The sequence below is a fragment of the Musa acuminata genome, chromosome BXJ3-8 (genome assembly GCF_036884655.1).
Source record: "Musa acuminata AAA Group cultivar baxijiao chromosome BXJ3-8, Cavendish_Baxijiao_AAA, whole genome shotgun sequence".
Taxonomy (NCBI): domain Eukaryota; kingdom Viridiplantae; phylum Streptophyta; class Magnoliopsida; order Zingiberales; family Musaceae; genus Musa; species Musa acuminata.
This window is the reverse complement of record NC_088356.1, coordinates 10272248-10294218: the sequence shown is the minus strand read 5'-3', so window position 1 is coordinate 10294218 and position 21971 is coordinate 10272248. Positions and strand designations below refer to the sequence as shown.

Here is a 21971-nt window from a genome sequence, read left to right as displayed (position 1 = left end):
TCGAATCCCGACGCTCCTCGTCGTTCAAGTCCGGGACTGTGTTATCTATTACCCTCACCGCCCACCGAACTCCGAAGCCCCAATCCCTCAGCCAGCTAACGTAAAAAAACCGCCCCTTCCACCCTTTGTTATTCGAAGGGGCTCCCCCGACGCGAAAGCCAGCCCGGGCTGACACGAAGTAACCCCCCGGCCCCTTGAGAAGACGGAAACAAGAGAGAAAGAGGTTTCGGGTAGGGGTGATATCAGCATAGTAGCACTCCCCTAAGAACGCTACCAGGTAACGCCATGAGTTAGGCGTCACCTGGGAAGGCGAAATCCGCCACAGAGAAAGACAGGAGACAGTGACGGGGTGCAGGGGAAGGCGCAACCCATCCTCTAGGGCATCTTGAGTCAGCGCAAAACCTCGAGGGACTGGGTCATACGACCGCTGCCCCGGATCAGGTGCGACCAGAACAAACTCCTCCGGGATGTGATAACACTCCCGGAGCTTCTCCAGCAACGACCCGCTCACCACCGAGTCGAGGTCGTGCGGCCACATTAGAGCCTCAAGGGCTCGCACCGCCTCCTCGTCTGGGGAGGGCGGAGGCGTGCACTCCCGGGCTCTATCAAGAGACGAAGGTGAAGAGACAGGCGAGAGGGGCATCCTTACCGGCCTTGGGGCGAACAAGAGGGACGACGGGAGAGCGACTGGGGAGTGACAACGTAGGGAAGGAGAGACAGAAAGGACGACAAGGCCCAAGACTCAGCAACAGGAATCGTGAAACGGGCCTAGTTCGCCGTTTATATGGAATAAATCCCGCCAGGAGAGACGTCCTTTCGTCTCCCCATAGCGCCCAACAGCTCATCCGCACACTCGCTCGTCGAATCAGGGAAGACCAACGAACACCCCTTCATAAATGCGAGCCCAAGGTCGCTGCGACTCCTCGACTCTTAAAAAGAACGACGATATTTCCTCATATCCCCGAGACCACCTCCTCGGCGCGGCCAGCCCGCCCGAGACGTGCTCCTCGGCCTCATGTTCCCGAGACCACCTCCTCGGCGCGGCCAGCCCGTCCGAGACGTGCTCCTCGGCCTCATGTCCCCGAGACCACCTCCTCGGCGCGGCCCGCCCGCCCGAGACGTGCTCCTCGGCCTCATGTTCCCGAGACCACCTCCTCGGCGCGGCCCGCCCGCCCGAGACGTGCTCCTCGGCCTCATGTTCCCGGGACCACCTCCTCGGCGTGGCCAGCCCGCCCGAGACGTGCTCCTCGGCCTCATGTTCCCGAGACCACCTCCTCGGCGCGGTCAGCCCGCCCGAGACGTGCTCCTCGGCCTCATGTTCCCGAGACCACCTCCTCGGCGCGGCCCGCCCGCCCGAGACGTGCTCCTCGGCCTCATGTTCCCGGGACCACCTCCTCGGCGTGGCCAGCCCGCCCGAGACGTGCTCCTCGGTCTCATGTTCCCGAGACCACCTCCTCGGCGCGGCCAGCCTGCCCGAGACGTGCTCCTCGGCCTCATGTTCCCGAGACCACCTCCTCGGCACGGCCCGCCCGCCCGAGACGTGCTCCTCGGCCTCATGTTCCCGAGACCACCTCCTCGGCGCGGCCAGCCCGCCCGAGACGTGCTCCTCGGCCTCATGTTCCCGAGACCACCTCCTCGGCGCGGCCAGCCCGTCCGAGACGTGCTCCTCAGCCTCATGTTCCCGAGACCACCTCCTCGGCGCGGCCAGCCCGCCCGAGACGTGCTCCTCGGTCGCATGTTCCCGAGGCCACCCCCTCGGCGCGGCCAGCCCGTCCGAGACGTGCTCTCCGGCCCCATGCCGACCATAGCCCCTACGCAGCGCGGCCTACTTGCCCCGGAGATGTGCCTCAATCACGAACCACGAAAGAGAACCGCCGCTTACCGATCAAAGCTATGCCTCGAATCCCCACCGTCCGATGCCGAGCCATGGCTTCCTTTGGGGGGGGGATATGATATGACAAAAATTGGCAGACCCCACTCCTGGCAACGCCTCCCGCACGAGGACGAGCGCGGCGCCCTAGGGAGAGCAACGAGGGTGACAACTTGCGTCCGGACGTCAGCCTCACTAAGCCCACAGCCCCTCAGTTGACCCGGCACAGGTGGACGAGACAGAGGTAGGTAGCGGTTGGAGCTCGCCCATACCCTACGATTCCCCAATCCCCTACGCAACATCCTCGGCGATGTCGGACGCCATCAGGGGTACGGCCCCGTCCGACGGGGCGACGGGCCCGGTAATACCGAGTCCCCCTATAAACGTCCCCTAGCCAGAGGGAAGAAGATAAGCTGGACTCCCCGAACAATTGCCACCGCATCTCTCTAACTTGATCGTCGGAGGGGTCGGGTCGAGCCGACCTGACCTTTGCGCAGGTGTCAAGCCGAGGTCTCCCGTCCGGGACGCGCAGGGGAGGAGCCCCCGCCCGGAGGAAGTCGCCATATCGCCCCGAGTCCGAGGCCGCACCCGACCACCTCAGCGGAGACGAGCATCGCCCCAGGGAGATCCCCGCCATTCGGACCTCCGAACAAGCTGAGACGACCTCCCACGCTCACCTCCTCAAGCTCGACCCGTCCCTCTCCTCCTCCACCGCCGCCACTCTCCTCTCCCTTTATCCCCTCGCCGCTCATGGCGGCGCCTCCTACGCCAAATCCCTCTTCTCTCAATTCCTCCGACCCTCGGTTCTCCACTGGAACACCTTTATTCGAGGCCTCTCCTCTGGCGAGAACCCTCACGAAGCCATCCGTGTCTTCCGTTCCATGCTCCGCGGAGGCTTTCTACCCAACAACTTCACGTACCCGTTCCTTCTCAAGGCATGCGCAGCGTGCGCGTCGGAATCGTACGGTTGCGCCGCGCATGCGCGTATCGTGAAGACCGGGCTGGAGCTCGATCCTTACATACAGAGTGCCTTGATTCATGCGTACTCCGAGTGTAAGGATCTTGGCGCCGCTCGCCGGGTGTTCGACCAGTGCGACGACCGGGAGACCGTCTGCTGGAATGCCATGATCGACGGGTACGTCAAAGCCGGAGAGTTGGACCTCGCGCGGGGCGTCTTCGATAGGATGGAGCGCAAGGATGTTGTCTCGTGGAACACGATGATAAATGGTTGTGCGATTCTGGGGGACTTGAGCGATGCGCGAAAGCTGTTCGCCGGAATGCCCCAGAGGAATGTGGTTTCTTGGAACTCCATGCTCGCCGCTCACGCGAAATGCGGGGATGTCGAGGGGGCTCGCAGGGTGTTCGCCGAGATGCCGAAGCGCGACATCATCTCGTGGAACACGATGTTGGCGTGTCTAGCGCAAAGCGGGTGCTCCGAAGAAGCTCTTGCGCTATTCGATGAGATGAGGCGCACCGACGAGAAGCCGACCGACGCGACGATGGTGAGCTTGTTATCAGCCTGCGCGCACTCGGGAGCTTTGGATCAAGGGGAGCAACTCCACGCATCCATGGAAGAGCACAAGATAAAGCTCAATACCATCCTGAGCACCGCTTTGGTAGACATGTACGCGAAGTGCGGAAGCATATCACGCGCAGCGGAGATCTTCTACGCCATCGAGCAAAAGGATCTGCTTGCATGGAACGCAATGATCGGCGGAATGGCCATCCACGGACGTGCTGATGAAGCGCTTCAGCTGTTTGATGAAATGACCAAGAGCGGCGTGAGGCCGGACGACATCACGTTCGTGATGGTTCTCACCGCCTTTAGTCACGCGGGAATGGTGAAAGAAGGCAGGCGGATGCTGAGCTGCATGAAGGATAGCCATGGAATCGATCCGAAGCTGGAGCACTATGGATGCGTCATCGATCTCTTGGCACGCGCGGGCTTGTTCGAGGAGGCAGCGGAGCTTACAAGAGCGATGCCGATGGAGCCCAGCGCGCCTGCCTTGGGGGCTCTGCTTGGTGGGTGCAGGATTCACAGGAACTGCGAGGTTGCAGATGGTGTTGGCAGACACCTTCTTCACCTTCAACCGGGGCACAGCGGCCGGTAACTCCACAGATATTGTGATGTGGATTCTCATAATGCTGGTTTAGATGATCCTATCAATTTTGTTCGACAGGTACGTCCTGCTATCCAACATCTACGCGACAGCCGGTCGCTGGGATGATGCCAAGGAAGTCAGAGGCAGGATGCTGATAAATGGAGTAGCCAAGACGCCTGGTATGAGCATGATAGAACCGAATGGCACACCAAGTTCTTCCTCAAGCTGATGGAGATAAAACAAAGGAAGACGAGGAGGATGAGCAAGTGGTGTCTGTGCATGGTGAGAAGTTGACCATTGCTTTCGGGGCTCTTGAAAACGAGCTCCGAGGCTGCCATTACCGTCATCAAGAAGCAGCTTAGAGTATGCAGTGATTGCCATGGTGTTGGCAAGCTGATCTCAAAGGTTCATGGAAGCGGGGCTGGAGCATACTTGAAGATCAATCCAAGATGCAGTGGTAGTAAAACATCAATCGGCAGACACAAGAAAAGTCTGCTTCAAATTTTGATCATGTTTAAATGTACACAACATTGGGTCAACAGAACGTTCAGAGCTAATAGTCTTCTGCACAAAAGACGATATGAATCGGTTGCCACTATAAAACACACAATCTGAAAGGATAAAGATTGCAACCACTTACAGTGGTGGTCTGCAGATTACAGAAAACATAAGTGGTGTCATTTCTGTGTGCTTTCAGTCTTCTCAGCAGATGTGAAGGAGACGGGGTTCTGTGGATCTTCTTTCACAGTCAGGCTCAGCACCTCAGGCCTCGAGTAGTGTCCAACCACATCGAAAACAAACTTGGCTCGCACGATTTCTCCAAGATCTACATATCATGTGGTAAGAGACTTATCTTTTGTTTAGATGCAAGGTAATGAAAATATGGAGTACAGAATTCAACTGTTGAGTTTTCACAGGTGAAGGACCATTCCTAACTATTCCCATTTCATTGCATCATTCATCCTGCTCAAGATGTGGAATATAGATTGCTGATGTTATAAGCTATATTTTTCCACATGAATTAATATGCAGATCTAGGTTGTGAAGGTTGATTTTCATATACTTACATGTCTTTCACATTTTACTTCTGTTTGCAACTGCAAAGTTTCATTTTCCTTGTCTGAACAAATCAAATGTTATATATGCTATTTTTTTCTGCATGAATTAATATGCAGATCTAGGTCTGAAAGTTTGCTTTTCGTATACCTTCATGTTTTCACGTTCTACTTCATCTGAACAAATCCAGGTAAAAATTTGCAAATATCTTTTAATTCATGGCCTCATTCCAGATGACAAAATGTTCAAGTGTTATCTTTATGCAGTAATTTTCATACCTAGATCCGCTGAGATGAGGGCCTCTCCTTCGTAGTTGGGACCAGCCAAGACTGCGCCTGATGGTGAAACGATGACGCTTCCTCCAGCACACACAACAGAATCCATCGATGGTTCTTCCTCTGCACCTGCAAAGACATAGTCAGGTGGTGGAGGATAGTCCTTTCTCCTGCAAAACTGGTTTGCGGACAGCACAAAGCAGCCACCCTCAAGAGCAATATGCACCATGGAAGCTTGCCAAACATCCCTGGCATCTGCTGTGGGAGCACAATATATTTCAACGCCTGCAGAACAATGGTACAGGCAACAGTAAAGGATTTGTTTCTTCTTTCTTTTCTTTTTTCCTTCTACAAAAGCACACCATCTGATTGATGGATTATTAATAAAATAAAATTGTTTATCAATGTTAAACGCAGTATAAGCATATCCCATCAACAAATGCAAAAAATGACCACCAAATGACACTACGTCAAGACAAATGAAATGCATGCTGAAAATGTTTAACAATCATAAGAAAGATCGTCGAAGAGAATCTTTTCCACACTAAAATCTATATTGCAAAAGGATCAAGCCTTGTCCCCCTTTTGTGAACTCATATTTGATAAACAATCATAAGCAAGCCACAAATATCTACATTTTACAGACCCCTGCCAGCCAAAAGCTAACATGCTGGAAGGCAACACAGCATTCAAATATATATGAGTTGAAAGCATTATCATGGCTCCTCCATTCTTTGATGTATATCACAACAAATAAAGATAATTTACCTATCATCCTGTGTCAGTCAACTTCATTGTACATCTTCTAGCTTCATTGTACATATAAGCAAAACACTTTGTTTGTTTATTTTCGTCTTTTCTTCTACCTTCATTCTACATCTAGTCATGATATTGACCTAGAGCCATCTAAAACTCCCTTTATATTTCACATTACAAAAGGGTCACAACTTTTATTGGGTATGAACATCACGATTTTAATTTTTTTTAATGTTTAGTTGAATATTTAATGATTCTCGCAATGTATAAGTGTCTAATCTAATAACTTTACCATTAGTTGAAGCTTTTGCTTAAGTTTGTTAGACAAGTTTCATATATCAGTTCGAGCAAAAATGAAGATAGATTTCCTTGACTAAATTACATCAGTTCAAGTTTGTGCCCTTACACTGGTTTAAAATAACCTAAAAAACACAATAGAATTCAACTCCTTTCTTGGCCAAATGGATAGGAACTAGAGCTTTACAGATATTCCAGTATATGGCCGATCATCCAACTAAGTAAAACATGCCAGAGAAATAAAACATTCAACACATCTTGGAGGATATTCAGCAAAATAAAAAAGAAATGGCATTCAGGATAGTCATTCCATTGGCATATAAAACATATATGGAGAAACTTACCTTTACCATACAATGCCGTTCTCAGAAGTGGCATTCTATTTTCCCAGCATATAAGTGCACCTATCTTTCCCATAGGTGTTTCAAAAACTGGAATAGTTGATCCATCTCCAAAGCCCCATATTATACGTTCTAGTGCTGTAGGCATGAGTTTGCGGTGTTTTCCGAGGTATTGACCCTGAGGATCAAAGAAAAGGACCGTACAATAAAGTGTATATCCAGCCCTCTCAATGACACCCATGACCAGAAAGATCTTATACTTCCCGGCCAATGCTGCCAAGCGATCAACCTCAGGGCCTGCATACTTAACATTGTCAGAATCAGACAACCATATGGCTAAAAGCTTTCATGAAAATCCATCCTACGAATTCGCAAATGACAATGGCTAGAAAAAGGCCATCATCCGTTCACATGATCTACATCTTGTAAACCATGATCTACATGCCAAAAGTATATCAAATATTAACATGTCAACAATCTCTAGTCGTTTTTATTTCATATATCAAATGGCATCCACATAGTATTAGATGATACCAGGCACATCAATTGCAGCAGCATGATACTTCCGAAATTCCTCCTGTCCCTTGGCTGAACGGCTACCTATAGTGACACCATATGTAGAACCACGAGGATATCCGCCAATGAATGCTTCAGGGAAAACAACTAACTGTGACCCATAAGAAGCAGCTTCTGCAACCAGCCTCTCTGCCTTATCTGCAAGAGATAATGCCAGAATCAGCGACAGGAACTCAAGAAGGGCAGAAGAAAAAAAAAATTGCTTCCATTTGATGGATACAAAATCAAAGTTAGGATTGGCATAATCATTTATTAAATCATACAGACTAAGCAATGTAGCACAGAGACATTCTCAAGATCATGTGTAGCCAGCCCTTCATAGAGATTTTCAGCACATGAACTGATACTAATCCAAAATTATACATTCCTCTATGATTTCACTTGGTGCTGAATGCGCTGTGCTATACACCTAATGACTGATGTTACAAGACAAATGCGAAAACAACGAATCTGGCTAATTTAAAATTAAATTTTGGAAGTAGAAGTTGGTAAAAGAAATCCTGTCGATCCCTCCTTGTCTGTCCTCCTTTCTCAAATGACCTCAAGAAATTTCTGCAGTCCTACGAAAAAGGCAACAGTTGGCAAATCAGTCAACGTGCTCTATAGAAGAGGACTTGGCTCCACATCCACACTGCAGAACTGTTTTGCAACCCTATAATAGAGATGAAAATGCTATAAAACCCTCTAATCTCACAGTCCCCTTACAAGCATATCTATGGTTCAAGATCTCACATCCTCTTCACCACGCTTTGATTTGTACCTGTATTATGTTTACATCCAATTTCGAGAATTCATGTATCACACGGAGCAAAGGGGAACATTAACAATAACGATCGGGGTTCGATCATTGTAACGATTTGTACCCGCGGAGTTCACGACGAAATGCAAAGCGCTCCATAAACAGCTAAAAGCAGCGGACAAGAAATCAAGAACCGCTTCATCTCAAAATCAAAAGCGCCACAGAAGACCGAAAAGAATCACGAGATGCAGCATAAAAAGTTACCAAGGGTGGCGGGGGTGTCGTAGAAGACGGTGGAGGCCTGCACGACGGTGGCGCGGACGGTGGAGGAGGGATCGGAGCCTCCCATGTCGACCTCCGCGATCAGAGGGGATCCGACGGCGGAGGACGGGACCAAAGCCATCTGGGAAGAGGGGGATGACCTACTTGCCGTAGCCGTGCTTCTTGCGGAGGTAGTCCACGACGAACTCGTCGCGGGCGAGCTGGTGTCAACGTTGGCGCACGAGAGGTGGGCTCCAGCGGCGAAGACGGAAACACTGGTGGCGGCTATCTGCTTCGGAGTGGAGAGCAAACACCAACCCATCCAAGCACACCACAACCGTCGTTTCAAGCACGTGCGGACCACGTGGTGCTTCAGCGTGTTGTGGATTAGGCGCCGGCGTCCAACAACGTGGACGATCAGCGCTTGAATTCCATCTTGTCGTTTACACTGCTCAAACTGTCCACTTTTCTTTTTTTCGTGGGAACGACGAATTCTTCACATCATTATCTTTCCTCGAGGACTGTTTCGAGAATTTGGTCAGACTTAGGCTGGTACATATCGACATTTGTGCTCCCATCGGGCGAAGATTGCAGACCAGTGTTTCGTCTGCAATATCTGCTAATACATCTGGTTCTACCAGATTTTGAAGAAGATTTTTCATCCAAATGCCTCTGTGTCTGTCTCTAAAATGAGGTTAGAGGTCATCAATGATGAGTACCACTCGTACTCGGACAAATAGTTAAGATAAGCAGAAATTTATAAGATTTAAGATTTTATCTAGAAAACAATGACTAATCACGACTTCACTGCAGTGACCAGCGATGATGTTAAAACATGTTTTAATTAGCTATATGAAATTTATCAAAGCCAAAATTACAAGATCTACTCTCAAGCGTAACCGACATCTATATAGAAATAAATTGAAATTTTTGCACATGCCGGAGCTAAAAATTCCGAGCACATTGAGGCACACGGCATGACATTTGAATCGGATCATAACAAAAAATTACTGCTGTCTCACATCAAATGACGATCACGGTTAAATTCGGGAACATCTCAAGACAAGAGCATCGACAGGCATTAAAATCCTAGCAGCTGGGAGCGGGAGCAACTGCATATTATGTGGGTGGGCAATATGAAACAAAGACAACTACTCCACCTCTGCCAAATAATCATCGATTTCAGCTGGTGTAAGTACTCTGCAACACAGAAAATATCAGATCATATACTTGAAATGTAACAAGGAGGCCCAAGGGAGTTATCCTTTGACAGATGTGACGCATTATCCCTTTTTATGAAATCACATAATAACGTACTATTTTTAAGAAAAAAAATTTCAATGATGCTTTGTACGTAAGTTGTTTCTTGAATCTGTAACGCATCTCATACGAACAATCACCATGATAAATTAACCCTAGAGGTAAAATTCAAACGGTTAATGCTAAAAGACTTGACCCATCCAATGGTGTTTATAATCTTGGCTACGGTCAACAAACTTGGTGTCTATATAGATGTCAGGCTAGGACAATTGGATGTGACAAGTATTCATAAATTTGTTAGAAGATGCAAAACAAGTAGGTTAGGGGAATAATGTCCAGGACAATTTTACAGATCGAATGGTAAGGATGCACTTTGCAGTGTCTGCAGATCAAGCAATAGGAATCAACAAAACTAACAGGGAAAGAAAACCTTTAACCCATACAGCATTATATTCTTGCAAGTGAGCAAAAATGGGCAGATTTGGGAGTGGAACACGAATTGATTCAAAATTTGACTAAGATCACCAGCCCTAAATATGTAATTGTCCCAAGTAATTAAATCTTTTTAGCTTCTTAACTAAGATATCATTATTAACTTCATAAACCATTCATCCTAATCAGCAATTAGTTAGTAATTCCTATAATAAAACGATAATATCTTATTTGAGGATATTAAGATAGAAAACATTAATTAATTGTTGACTAAAACTTCTAATAAGGGTAGATGGTTTAGGAAATAAATAAAAATATCTTAGTTAACAAAAAAGAGTTAATTAATTAGGAAGATTGAAAAGAGACCAGTATCACCATAACCATCTGGATTTTTCAATGCAACAGAGTAAAAAGTATGAAAATAACACTTATACACAATTAGTTTTTCATATTAAAAAAGTTTAATTCTATAATTGAGGAGCTAATTTAACCATAACACATATGCTACAGCTTCAATGTAGTACCTGAACTTTCGGTCAGCACCCACTATTCCAATTTCAATGTTCTTGCCAGAGATCTGCCCTTGAAATCTACAAGGGTTACAAGAAATATATTATATGATGATCAAGGTATGCATGAGCTTCAGAGTAAGATTACAATGAAATGATACCCTTCTTTTAGAGTCAAGATGGCAGTGTGGACAGCATCATCAAGCTCCATATCATCAGTGTACCTGAAAAAGACAAGATAAGATATTTAATCAGCAAGAGAAAAGTATGTTCAAAGGGAAAAATCCCACCCCCAAGGAAAGAGACAAACTCAAGGATTGATTATCGCACAGTTATCATCCATCATAAACCAGTGAAATGTGTATATCAAGTAGTCTCAGAATCTCTGCCAAATTCATCCTTTGGGATAAGAGCCAATGTCTATCCAGCATGTTTGTCTTAGCATCCTATATGGAAACTTGTTATATATTGAATCATACATAACCTTTCCAAGTCTTAACAAGCACTAGAGAGTATTCCTCAATCACATGAGTCTAAAGTGCAAAATAATTAGGTAGGATATTCTTACCGGCCAAACTAACCTTTTGGCCTCATAGCAAATTCTGTTAGAACCTGAATTTGCACTGATTAAAAGATCTCCACTGATTACAAAATATCAAGTTAGGCAAACAGCCCACCATCAAATTCTGCTAAAACATGGTCACATTTACTTGACTTATGAATTATGTTTTATATGGACGAGAGAGGTTCTGATGATATTTAAAAATATTGAAAAATAAATGTAGGTGTTTTGCTGAGAAAACAGCAATTAATAGATAGATTTGGAGAATCAAGTAAAGAACCTAAGAGATACAGTACAAGGCCAATATAAAATGATTAAATTTAATTCAAATGCATCTCTAATTCTAAATGAAAAATCTCTTTGGTTATATAGGCTTAATCACGACTATAGCCTTAACAAAACAAGGACCCTAAAAAGGAAAAACTTATGGAGCAAAGACTTCTGTTTCAAGGAAGTTGGAATTTCACAAAATTCCAGCTAAAAACAAGTGTCTTCCATATGGATGTCTAATTATCAAGTGACTTCCATTCCAAGGGTCACATCAAGAGTTACATTGAGAAGGCAATCAAGAGTTTCAAGGGTCACATCAAGAGTTACAGTCAAGTGCCAACGTAGAAGTGGCATGGTAAAGACCATGCCATTTAGGGAAGGCAATCAAAAACTTCAAAAGAAGTACTATCTAGCAGCACTAAGACCAAATAAAAATCGAAGCAAAAAAATATTTATCAGCAAGAGGCACAAACTAATTGACCAGAATCATCCAAATTCAAGAAGTTGTGACTAATAAAATATCATAGGTACCTCTTCTCAAGAAATGTTTTAGCATTAGAGACATTCTTCCCCATTGCTGAAGCCTTCCATGAAAAGTATGAACCAGATGGATCGACCTGTCAAAAGATAGTTGAAAAAACCAAAATTCTATGACCCTCTGAAACCTCATATATAAAATTAAATTAATCATTAGCAGTACAGAAGCTGACAATTAGAAGTTGCACAATCACATAATCTTATACCAAAATAAACAATATAGAATAGAAACAATTCAGTAATGCTAATGCATACCTGATACAGTTGTGGACCATTGTCATCATATCCAGCAACCAGCAGAGAAACTCCAAATGGTCTTACACCACTATAATCAACAAAAGATTGGAAAGAGGAAGCAAAATGAAAATAATACCTTAGCTAAATTAGAAATGAGCCATTAAATGATATGAATCCCACATTAATTATTACTTAATGTACTTTATATTTTGGCATATACTATGTTATTTGCCTTTTAGCAGGTTGCTAAGAAATAAGAAAGGTTAGAGAACGAGAAAAGTGGAGCTGCTAGTGGAACTCAAAGAAAGAATGAGAAGGTGCATGATCCTACAATTCTCCTAGAAACATAAGCATGTAGCAATAACCTTCCTAAATTAGCCAGTGAACTAAAAAGAAGAGAGTAATATCTACCTAATGCTCAGTAGCATTACAAATCAATTTTGTAATCAATTGAAATTTGCCAAATCTCAATTTTGTCCTAATCTAAGCATCAAAAATCAATTTATATTTTATAATGCTTGTTTTTTAAATCAAGAACAAGTCAGTCTGAAACAATACCCAGATTGTGTAAACTCCTGCATAACAGCTGCAGTTTCTCTTACAAGTTGAGTTACGGGAATAGGCTCCTGCGATCACAAAAAATATGTAATCACTTCCTAAGTGGGCAATAGACCACATGAACATATATGGCATCTAAAGTAGACAAGAAGAACAGAATGACAGATTTAAATTAAAAAACAATCTTTCAGATGCATCAGACCTTAATAAGAACACAATACCATAATAAAGCATTAAAATACTGTATGGTTGAAGGATGGCCACCTTCAGGAGCTACACTAGCAAGAATTTTTAGATAATAGGATAACAGTATTTCTAGAATGCATGAGCAACTAGAAATCACAAAAAACAACCCCTCTGAGGAAAGCTACCTGATAATCATCTTCGGATTCTTTAAGAAAAAAGTCAAACCATTTTGTAAATATGAACACCAATGAAGGTCTGGCAGTGGACGAGGAGAGGAAGAGGAGGAGAAAGAATATGAGGAGGTCCGGAGGCAACAGGCAGAGGTGGGTGAGGCAGACTGGACTGCCTTAAAAGCAGTTGATACCCTAATAGACACCAGTTGGAATGAATCGGTCCAGGCAAAATTTGCATTCTTTGATAATTGCTTATGCACATCTTAAGCTAACATTTAAATATATAAAGGAGAATCAAAAAAGAATTTAGACAGGCGAAATTGAGATCCCTCCAACTGCTTAAAATAAGTTCAAGTGATATCTCATGTGATCCCTCCAATACTTAAAATAAGTCCAAGTGAGAAGTCATCCTAGGAAAGGTGGTAGCTCATATTGTAAAGACAAACTACCAGCTACCTAATTATTTAATGGATCCCTCTACCAACATCTTGTATCATGACACCATCAAGGAACTGATATCCCATACTTCATTAGTTGCAGCTGTTTATTTCAAAATTGTCCATAGACTGAGACTGATCACTGCTGGTGCAAATATATGGTATCAGGTCAAGATGGGTTCAGGTGCCACATACTCAAAGAGATATCAGATAGGGGAATTGGGTAATGAAACAAGACCGGACCTTATAAATTTTACTTTTGGGTCAGGTACAATTATGGGTGGTTAGAACGTATCAGACTTAAAGCACGTGTGGCCCAACAGTAGATTAAAAAGCAAGAAGAAAATTAATACAAATTCTAGCATGATATGCAATTTTGTAAATAGCAAAAGTCCAAAAGACTGAATAAATTTGTTACACATTAAATTAAATTATTTGATCTTTAATGACAAAATGCCTAAATAAAGCAATCAGAAATAAAGTGAAAAGCAAATATGGTCCAATAATAGAACTAAAAAGCATGGCATGAAACAATTTTGATATACAACCAAAATTTTCTAGGAATGTCACTATGTATATATAACGGACTAGGATTTAGCAGAGACACATATAGAAATTTTATATAAAGTTAAAATAGACAGTATGCATACTTTGCTACTGGTAAATTAAATGAGGTCCAAAATGGGTCCATGTTTGAGCACCAAATCACACCCATGACTGGCCCTATTTCCCTAATAGGTCCATATGTTATCCATATGACCCGTATGTTGTCCATATGAGCAACAAATACACTCTATACCCGTGTGTTATTCATACCACCAAAAAGTTCAGGTAGGATCTAATGAAGGTAACAGTACCACCACTGCTGATTCTCCCCCTCATCCACCAGGCATTTACTAAATTTGGGATACCACAGATAGTTCAGATAGCATGGATCCAACTTTAATAGAAAACTCAGATCAGACACATCAATCACCCGTCAGATGATAGAATATAACTATTTAGGGCCACTTATTGGATCTCCACCCACATTATCTCAATCAGAGGTCATGCCGTCAGATCCAACAAAAACTAGTATAACATCAGGTGAAGGGGCTACCAAAGTTAGGTAACAAAAAGGACTTCCGTTAACATCTGGATAACAAAAAGCACTTTCTTAACTTTAGAGAAGATAGATGTGGACCAAAATTGGATTTGATAAATGACTAGCACACATTTCTTGTTAAAAAATAAACTACCAAATGTCGCATCTATAGATGTTGCAGTTCTTATTGGATCCATGAAGGACCAAAATATCCTTAGTCAATCAGTAAAAGATAAAATTACATGTCCAGAAGCATCTTGTAATTGTAGAAAATAATCAAAAACATCTCTGAAGAATGAAGGTGAAAGGCTTAAACAAGATACCTTATAAAGTCGAAAATATTGTTGTGCTTGTTTTCTGCTTTTTCTCACTAGAACACGAGAATCTGGGCCCATTCCACTGTAACAAAAGAAGCAAAACATAAGTGGCATTGAAGTAAAAAAATGGATGAACAAAAATTCAGCATATGGGGACAATAGCTCGTTAGCTTTGTCTTAGTGAAAAACCAAAGAGAAGAGATAAATGCAAGCAGTAGCATATACAAGAATCGACTTCATTTCTTCTACAAGCTACATACTAATTTTACATAAGTGAGCAATAAGATTATTTTACTATTTTAAGCATCTGGTGCAGCTCAGTTTCTCAAATGGTACATCTGGCAGACATATTACAAGTGCTAACTAACTTTTCCAGTACTACAACTTGCTAGATGTGCAGCATATTCCAATATGTGGTAGTAAATTACATTTTACATGGTTCAGCATTGTAATGTGCTTGATCAGGCAAGACATTATAAATACCGCATGTTCATTTTCTAGTTTGGTTGAAGATAACAAGGCAAAGTCTACCCATCGACCACCAGTCACCAATTTTACTAATGTCTAATTTAACTAAACTTGATAACAATGACAATTAGTCTTTGCTTCAAATAAGAACCACAACAAAGAAGCCCCTGTGAAAGATGGGTGATAGATGAGGCAATCCCACTGTGTGTTCCTATCAAGATATGCAATTTCGAATAATACTGTCTGGTATGGACGGTACATACCGGTCCGTCAGCTTACCGGTACACGAACGGCCCGTTACCGGGCGGAACGAAAAAAAAATTATATATATATGTATATATAAAAGGCGACGTCGCCTTATATATAAAGAATATATATATATATATATATATATATATATATATATAAACTCGACGACGTCGCGTCGCGTGGGAGAAGGAAAAGGTGACGTCGCCGAGGCGATGCGACGTCGCCTTTATAATATTATATATATATATATATATATATATATATATACCGAGCGATATATCGAATGGTATACCGCTCGGTATACAGTTTCGTACCGTACCGAGCGAACGTCGAAACTCCGGTACGGTACGAAATTGCATACCTTGGTTCCTATAAAATCCATTGATCATTGACAATTAAAAAGATAAACAATGATAAAATATAGATTAGACAAACACGTAGAATTACATTACATAATTTACTTTCATATTCATGAAAATATTGGATACACATGATAAAATGACCCACAGGGAAATGTTTAAAATTGACATAATATTTAAATATTCCATTATTTCCAAGAACAAAACACTTTTAGAGAGTCAAATGGAAATCATTTATCCATGAAAACAGGTCTTTAAAAAAAAAAATAGCATGCTACAATCTGATAGCCACAAGTAAAAAAAATACAGAAGTCACTTCAGCATAGACAAACTTATTTACATGCTAAGAACATTATGCATAAAAAAACAAAGACCAAATTTTAATTCACAAGTAACTGCAAAAACATCTGAGATCATATCAGAACAAAGCTTCAAAAGAATGGCAAAACATATTGCTCACCTATAGACAACTCCAATATTTGTTGTCATAAGCTGAATCTTCTGGACCTACAATTTGAAAAAAAAAAAAAAACGAATGAACTATCTTCATATCTAAATGTATGAAAAGATACAACAAAAATGGTAATCTATGCAAAGAATAAAAAATATTATGAAAGAACATGTTGAAAAGAAATTAAGCAAAGAATAGATACATAAAAATAATTTAAGAATAAATGGAGTTTCAACTTAAAAATATCCAAATATCAGAATGTATGCTCATTTACAACCGCTAGCATGCTAAAACTGATTTTTACAAAAACCAAAGAGCATGAATGAAGTTTGGCAACGCCAACTAATCTGGACATCGAATATTTAAACATAACAACCATTAAATAATACAGCAAACAGTTTAAACAGTGTTTGTGATGGAAATATGTGTAAATCTAACACATACAAAATTCATGGAGCATACGAGCTTTAGGGATATTTAGCAATTAGAGGAAATCTCCAAAGTTCCACGAGAGCCCAAAATAAAGAGAGTTCAATACAGGTGTCAATAAAAAAAAAATCACTCCATTGCATTCAAGCTTGCATCTAGTAGTTACAAAAAGAAAAAAATTGTATGCTTAACTCTCTGGTATTTATGCCTGAGATGATAATTGCTCACTATAGCAAGGCTTATTTTTTTAGTCTTTTCTAGAATTGTTACATGTCTGGGAGAATTCTATGGACATGCTACTTGGACGAATGAGCTCAAAATGCAACAAAATGGTAGCTTCCCTACACATTGGTTAGGGTACCAGATATTATGAATTTGCATAGCTAGGAATTTAGTAACACATTTAGAGACACAATTATAAAGCTTTGTTGAATCTTCCATGAAACCTAAGTTTTGATGTGAGCATTATAGTTCACCCACCAATCTTAGGAAATGGCTTAGCTATTGATAATGATCTAGATACTATGACATAGATAATTATTTTTTTAGGAAAATAATGTCTAGCTACAAATTACAAAAACAATTAAACAAATTCAAGAAGAATCATCAATTCAATATATATTAGAAGTCCTATTAGTCAAAATCATGCATACCAACTAGATATAAGACAGATGCCTTTGAACAGCATTCCAAAATGTTGATGCAATGAAAACATATCAGTTAGGGCTGCTGTGTAGAAACAAGACTGGTAAGTAAAAGGTGAAGGAAAATATTGAAAGCTGCATGAGAGGAAAATAAAGAGACAAGGAATGGTAAACAATTGTTTAACAAGGGCAATCAAAATTATATATCATCACCAGATCCAAGACAGATCTGTCTTCATGCAGTACTCCAGAGTTTTAATTACAGGAAAGCCAACAAGAGGGGAAGAACTGATCAGAATCATGAGGCCATGATCAAACAAGCTCACATAACTACGCAATTCTCAATTCATGATTCTTTTTATAACATAAGCATACAACTGGATGGATGCACCACAAGTTTACTTCAACTAGAACCACACTTGGTTTCCAAAATGGAAACCTGTTGCTAAAAGTATATCCATCTTATCTTATGCCATCCAAACAAATCTGCATATTAACCTCTAATTAAGGAATTATGACATCCAATAGAATATCAATGAATTGGACTCCACATTAAATCTAAAGTCTTATTACTAATAAAAAATATGATGAATCTTGAGCCTAAATACAATAAAAATGGAAAATCCAATCTAGATTGACTTATGTGACAATCCAAAAACCTAAACAAAACTCAAATTAAGACCACCATTACCATGCCGCATCACCTTCTGCCCGTGCATGGATGCAGTGTCAGCATAAAAACCCTCACCTGACCATAATTGCACTAACTCGATCTGACACGCAATGTTTGTATTGAAGACATTAGAACCCACAGATAAATTACATTAATCTCCAGTTTCATCCTTGACTAGTTTATCAACTAGCCAAAATAGTCACAACTAGGATTGCTAAACAGAGAACATCTGTCCACATTATAATATCAAAAACCAACAGCAAATGCAACTTTCAAAGTGAAGTGTTATGTTCAAAAACGCAATATCTTAGGAGAAGAATAATGAGCAACTGATAGAGGTTTACTGATGTCTCATCCACCAAAATGGAAGGAAGCTTCTTCTCAGTAGCAATAACAACACCATTGGCCGCTGCAGTCATTAGAAAACAAATATCAAGAATTGTTCTATTCAAGTGTATTCCAAAAGACAAGCTTGCATGACTGTTGCACAATAGCCAGTAACTAAGTGCATTGACGACCATTTTGTGATGGAAACAATGTAGATATTGATTGTTTGAGGTTTAATATTGTGAGGTCCAACAAGGGTAGAATAAAAAAAATTGAGTTTACAGATAACTCAAATGGTTCAGTACTGATAACTTGGCCTTGAGCATTTTTAATCATATGGCAAGGTCGATTGCATATCATAGGAGCAATGATTTTCTGAAATTGTAAAAATGATATTAGAGCAACTTTGCATAGCCCTCTCAGTTGACTCAACAAAGGATAACAACTAAGCATACCTACAACAACATGGTGAGGAGACGTTTAAGTTTACCTGGGCTACATGTGATCTCCTAACAAGGATGTCCTGAGTTAAGTGGGAGAGGGTGAGACATTGCTAGCCCCACATCGGTAAAGAAGAAAAACATGGACAATAACTTAAATGGTCTAATGCTACAACTCAAGCTAAAACAATTTTATAAGTGAGGGTACTCTGGCCATATAAACTATTAGACTATTTTACTCATGACAAGAACAATGGTTAAAATGATCTTCATCAGATAGCTGACACTGAGAATTATACTACATAAACAGATGAAAAAGGAACGGTTTAAAAATGAAAGTGTGTTCTTCATGCGAATGATGAGAATAAACATGACCTAAAAAATAAACATATTATGAAGGTGAAGCATGACAAATGTTGTATACTAAAGAAATGATAAGTGTTTTGCATCTTTTATATTGAATCTACATCTAAGACAAGTCCTAAAGGTAAAACAGTACTTTTAAAAGGAGAAGGCAAAGAAGTGTCAATTCTTTCCAATCGCTCCATACAAAAAAAAAAAATCTTCTCATAGAGTGCATCAGATTTTATTTACTAATCCAAAAATTTGAGATCACATCCAACTAAATGTCATATCAAAATTGATCACCCAACTTAACTGTAATTACCCCATTTAAGCAGCATACTGCTGCCAGAAACACTGGACAAATCAGTTTTTTATTGAGCCTGGTAGTCTAAAGATGTAAAATCATTTCCAACTTCATGCCAGAGAATGGTTATCACAAAATCATCACATGTGACCACTAATTAAGGCCATCAAGCATCTCTGTACGTACCAATATAGATTATCTGTATATGCCAAAAGTTCTTCATGATAAATCCTATAATGTCACTGACAAAAGCAGCAAGTTTTTCCAAATTCTTAATACTTGTAAGATTTTCACAACTTTCAATCACATGCATACCAGCTAACAAGGTTTCCATCAATCAGATAATTTCTGCAATCAAAGTCTTGCCATAAACACATAAATTTTTGTGTTCTTTAAATTTGTAATTTCAACCAAGGGCACTCTTGAACAGACTCAATACTCATTCGGCAAATTATTCATGAAACGGTTACTCATCAGTCCAACCTTGTGTGAGATAGCCCTAGGTTCTAATCTTCAACCGTTGATTCAAATCGGACAGTGCCCATAACGTAGAGAAAAGAATAGAGAGGTACATATCAGATTGCATACCTTTGATCCCAAGGGAGGTCTGACCAGATCCGACCGCCGTTAAGGCGTGCTCGATTTGAACCAGTTTCCCCGTAGGGCTGCATGCCGACGGATCGAACAAGAGGGGTGAATAAAAGAATTCAAGAAGATGGAGGCGTAAGGGTTTTGGAGCAAGTAGAGGCTCGAGAAAGGAAGAATCGGCAAGACTACCTGAAGGTGGTGAGGGAGAAGGAGTACTGGCTGTCGCCCATCTCCGGCGTTCCGATTGCGGGCTGCAAGGGCGATACAGCGAGGGAAGCGAAGGGCGAGCGATCTGTTTGAGGAAAAGAGAAGCGGCTTCAAAGAGAAGACTGAACCCTTGCGCAAGCAAACAGGAGGGCTGTTGGGGAAAATGCAAAAAGTTTGTCACTTAATAAGTTCCAATTACACATTATTATCATACTCAGAGCTTCTTAACATTTCGATTTTTTCATTTAAAAAATTTATATTATAATTTTTATAATTATAAAAATAAATTATTTAATCTTATTTATTTTAACATCATCGATTTTACCGTAAAAGATACAATGACAATATATACAAAAATAATATAAAAAGATAATTTTAACATCTCAATTACGTTTTCTTTTGTTATGCTCTAATTAAAACTTCTTAGTCGATTGTTATGGTGATAGTAGATGACGATATCGTTGAGAGTCACGAGTGGCTATTGTAGTAATGGTCAGTGAAAATGACCCCATGGTCAACGTTACCTGATGTTGATCTGAACATCGACGATCGAGGCAGGGGTGATGGCCACTGACGGCAGTGGAGCTTGAAGGACTTTGATAAGAACCATTAAGTTGATCATAATTCTGCTAAAGACCCTTTAACCATTCATGAAGGCCCAATGATAAGAGCTAAAGCTAAAATGATGAAAGAAGCCTTAACTTGTTTATTTGAATGCATTTGAAATGAGCAAGCTAGTGAAGACTCGATCAAGATTCTATGGATGCAAGAAGAACCTAAAATAGTCAACATGATTCAAATAAGTCCAAATCATGAAGAGAAGTTCAACTTTGAGAGGACGAATTTTTAATCCATTTTGAAGAATAAAGGTCATTCATCCATATTAGACTATATTAGGAATTGTGAGCTTATTCATGAATAATCATTCAAATCAATTTAAGGCAGATTCATGAGTGATCTATATTTATATATTAGGAATATGAATGTTATTTAGCTATCGGGGTGTATGGTTGTTAAGTTGATGATTTTCATCATTTGGTATGGCTCAGGTTTACGTATTTATTTATTTGTTATTTTTTAGATTTCCCTCTTCTCTTCTTCTTCTTCTTATTTTTGTATCATATCTATAATTGTTGTTCTTCCTTCATATTCATTGTTGTGATTTTTGTGTTATTACTATTCTTCTTTGTATATCCGTACTTTATAGTATTAGAAAAAAGAAAAACATTAAAAAATAAAAAAAGAGAGAAAATCAAAGGTAAAAAAAAGAAAAAATCAAAGGTAAAAAAAAAGAGATCAGAATTTTAAAAAAATTACAGATTCAAGGAAATCTTACAAATTATAGAATTCTATCTTTGTTCATTTAAATTCTTGTTTAGGTTTGAAAATCTTTCTTCATTCCAAAATATATATTTTTATTTAACTGATATTTAAATTCTAATCTTTGCTTATGATTGAAATGCATTACACACACCTTTAAATTGGCCTACCTTTTGTTTGCTTTTAAACCTACCCAATTTTATTATATTTGAATTCTCACAATCTGAATTGTTTGTTTAGGTACCTTAGTTAATCTAAGAACTCAAAAGAACAAAACAAAAGAGGCAAAAGACAAGAGTGATGAGATCAGCATCGAGAAAAGCCAAAAATTA

General features: G+C 40.9%; 3 protein-coding genes across 3 annotated transcripts; 1 reads left to right on the top strand and 2 right to left on the bottom strand.

Annotated features, from left to right (window-relative positions):
* The first annotated feature begins 2180 nt into the window (after positions 1-2180).
* On the top strand, positions 2181-5704 carry LOC135645758 (putative pentatricopeptide repeat-containing protein At5g37570). The gene is made up of 3 exons (XM_065164430.1): positions 2181-2231; positions 2335-3977; positions 4051-5704. The coding sequence occupies exons 1-3, from the start codon at positions 2181-2183 to the stop codon at positions 4199-4201; spliced, it is 1845 nt and encodes a 614-aa protein (XP_065020502.1). The 3' UTR covers positions 4202-5704.
* On the bottom strand, positions 4434-8610 carry LOC135645776 (bifunctional nitrilase/nitrile hydratase NIT4A-like). The gene is made up of 5 exons (XM_065164490.1): positions 8277-8610; positions 7232-7411; positions 6701-6994; positions 5307-5588; positions 4434-4798 (listed from the first exon to the last, which is right to left on the bottom strand). The coding sequence occupies exons 1-5, from the start codon at positions 8593-8595 to the stop codon at positions 4650-4652; spliced, it is 1224 nt and encodes a 407-aa protein (XP_065020562.1). The 5' UTR covers positions 8596-8610; the 3' UTR covers positions 4434-4649.
* A 489-nt stretch (positions 8611-9099) lies between these two features.
* Positions 9100-20482, bottom strand: LOC135645778 (proteasome subunit alpha type-2-A-like). The gene is made up of 11 exons (XM_065164494.1): positions 20302-20482; positions 20113-20189; positions 18453-18517; positions 16372-16418; positions 14842-14917; positions 12639-12706; positions 12099-12168; positions 11838-11923; positions 10636-10698; positions 10490-10555; positions 9100-9473 (listed from the first exon to the last, which is right to left on the bottom strand). The coding sequence occupies exons 1-11, from the start codon at positions 20340-20342 to the stop codon at positions 9425-9427; spliced, it is 708 nt and encodes a 235-aa protein (XP_065020566.1). The 5' UTR covers positions 20343-20482; the 3' UTR covers positions 9100-9424.
* Between the last annotated feature and the right edge of the window lie 1489 nt (positions 20483-21971).

Bases quoted from the DNA above. Each gene is read 5' to 3' on its own strand.
- LOC135645758 (XM_065164430.1), top strand. From the start codon at position 2,181: ATGTCGGACGCCATCAGGGGTACGGCCCCGTCCGACGGGGCGACGGGC. The intron at 2,232-2,334 runs GTAATACCGAGT...TGATCGTCGGAG, and splicing joins CCGACGGGGCGACGGGCCCG to GGGTCGGGTCGAGCCGACCT. The intron at 3,978-4,050 runs GTAACTCCACAG...TTTGTTCGACAG, and splicing joins CAACCGGGGCACAGCGGCCG to GTACGTCCTGCTATCCAACA.
- LOC135645776 (XM_065164490.1), bottom strand. From the start codon at position 8,595: ATGGGTTGGTGTTTGCTCTCCACTCCGAAGCAGATAGCCGCCACCAGT. The intron at 7,412-8,276 runs GTAACTTTTTAT...TATCTCTTGCAG, and splicing joins CGACACCCCCGCCACCCTTG to ATAAGGCAGAGAGGCTGGTT. The intron at 5,589-6,700 runs GTAAGTTTCTCC...ATTGTTCTGCAG, and splicing joins AACGGCATTGTATGGTAAAG to GCGTTGAAATATATTGTGCT.
- LOC135645778 (XM_065164494.1), bottom strand. From the start codon at position 20,342: ATGGGCGACAGCCAGTACTCCTTCTCCCTCACCACCTTCAG. The intron at 14,918-16,371 runs GTGAGCAATATG...CTTTTGTTACAG, and splicing joins AATATTGGAGTTGTCTATAG to TGGAATGGGCCCAGATTCTC. The intron at 11,924-12,098 runs GTATGCATTAGC...ATCTTTTGACAG, and splicing joins ATGGTCCACAACTGTATCAG to GTCGATCCATCTGGTTCATA.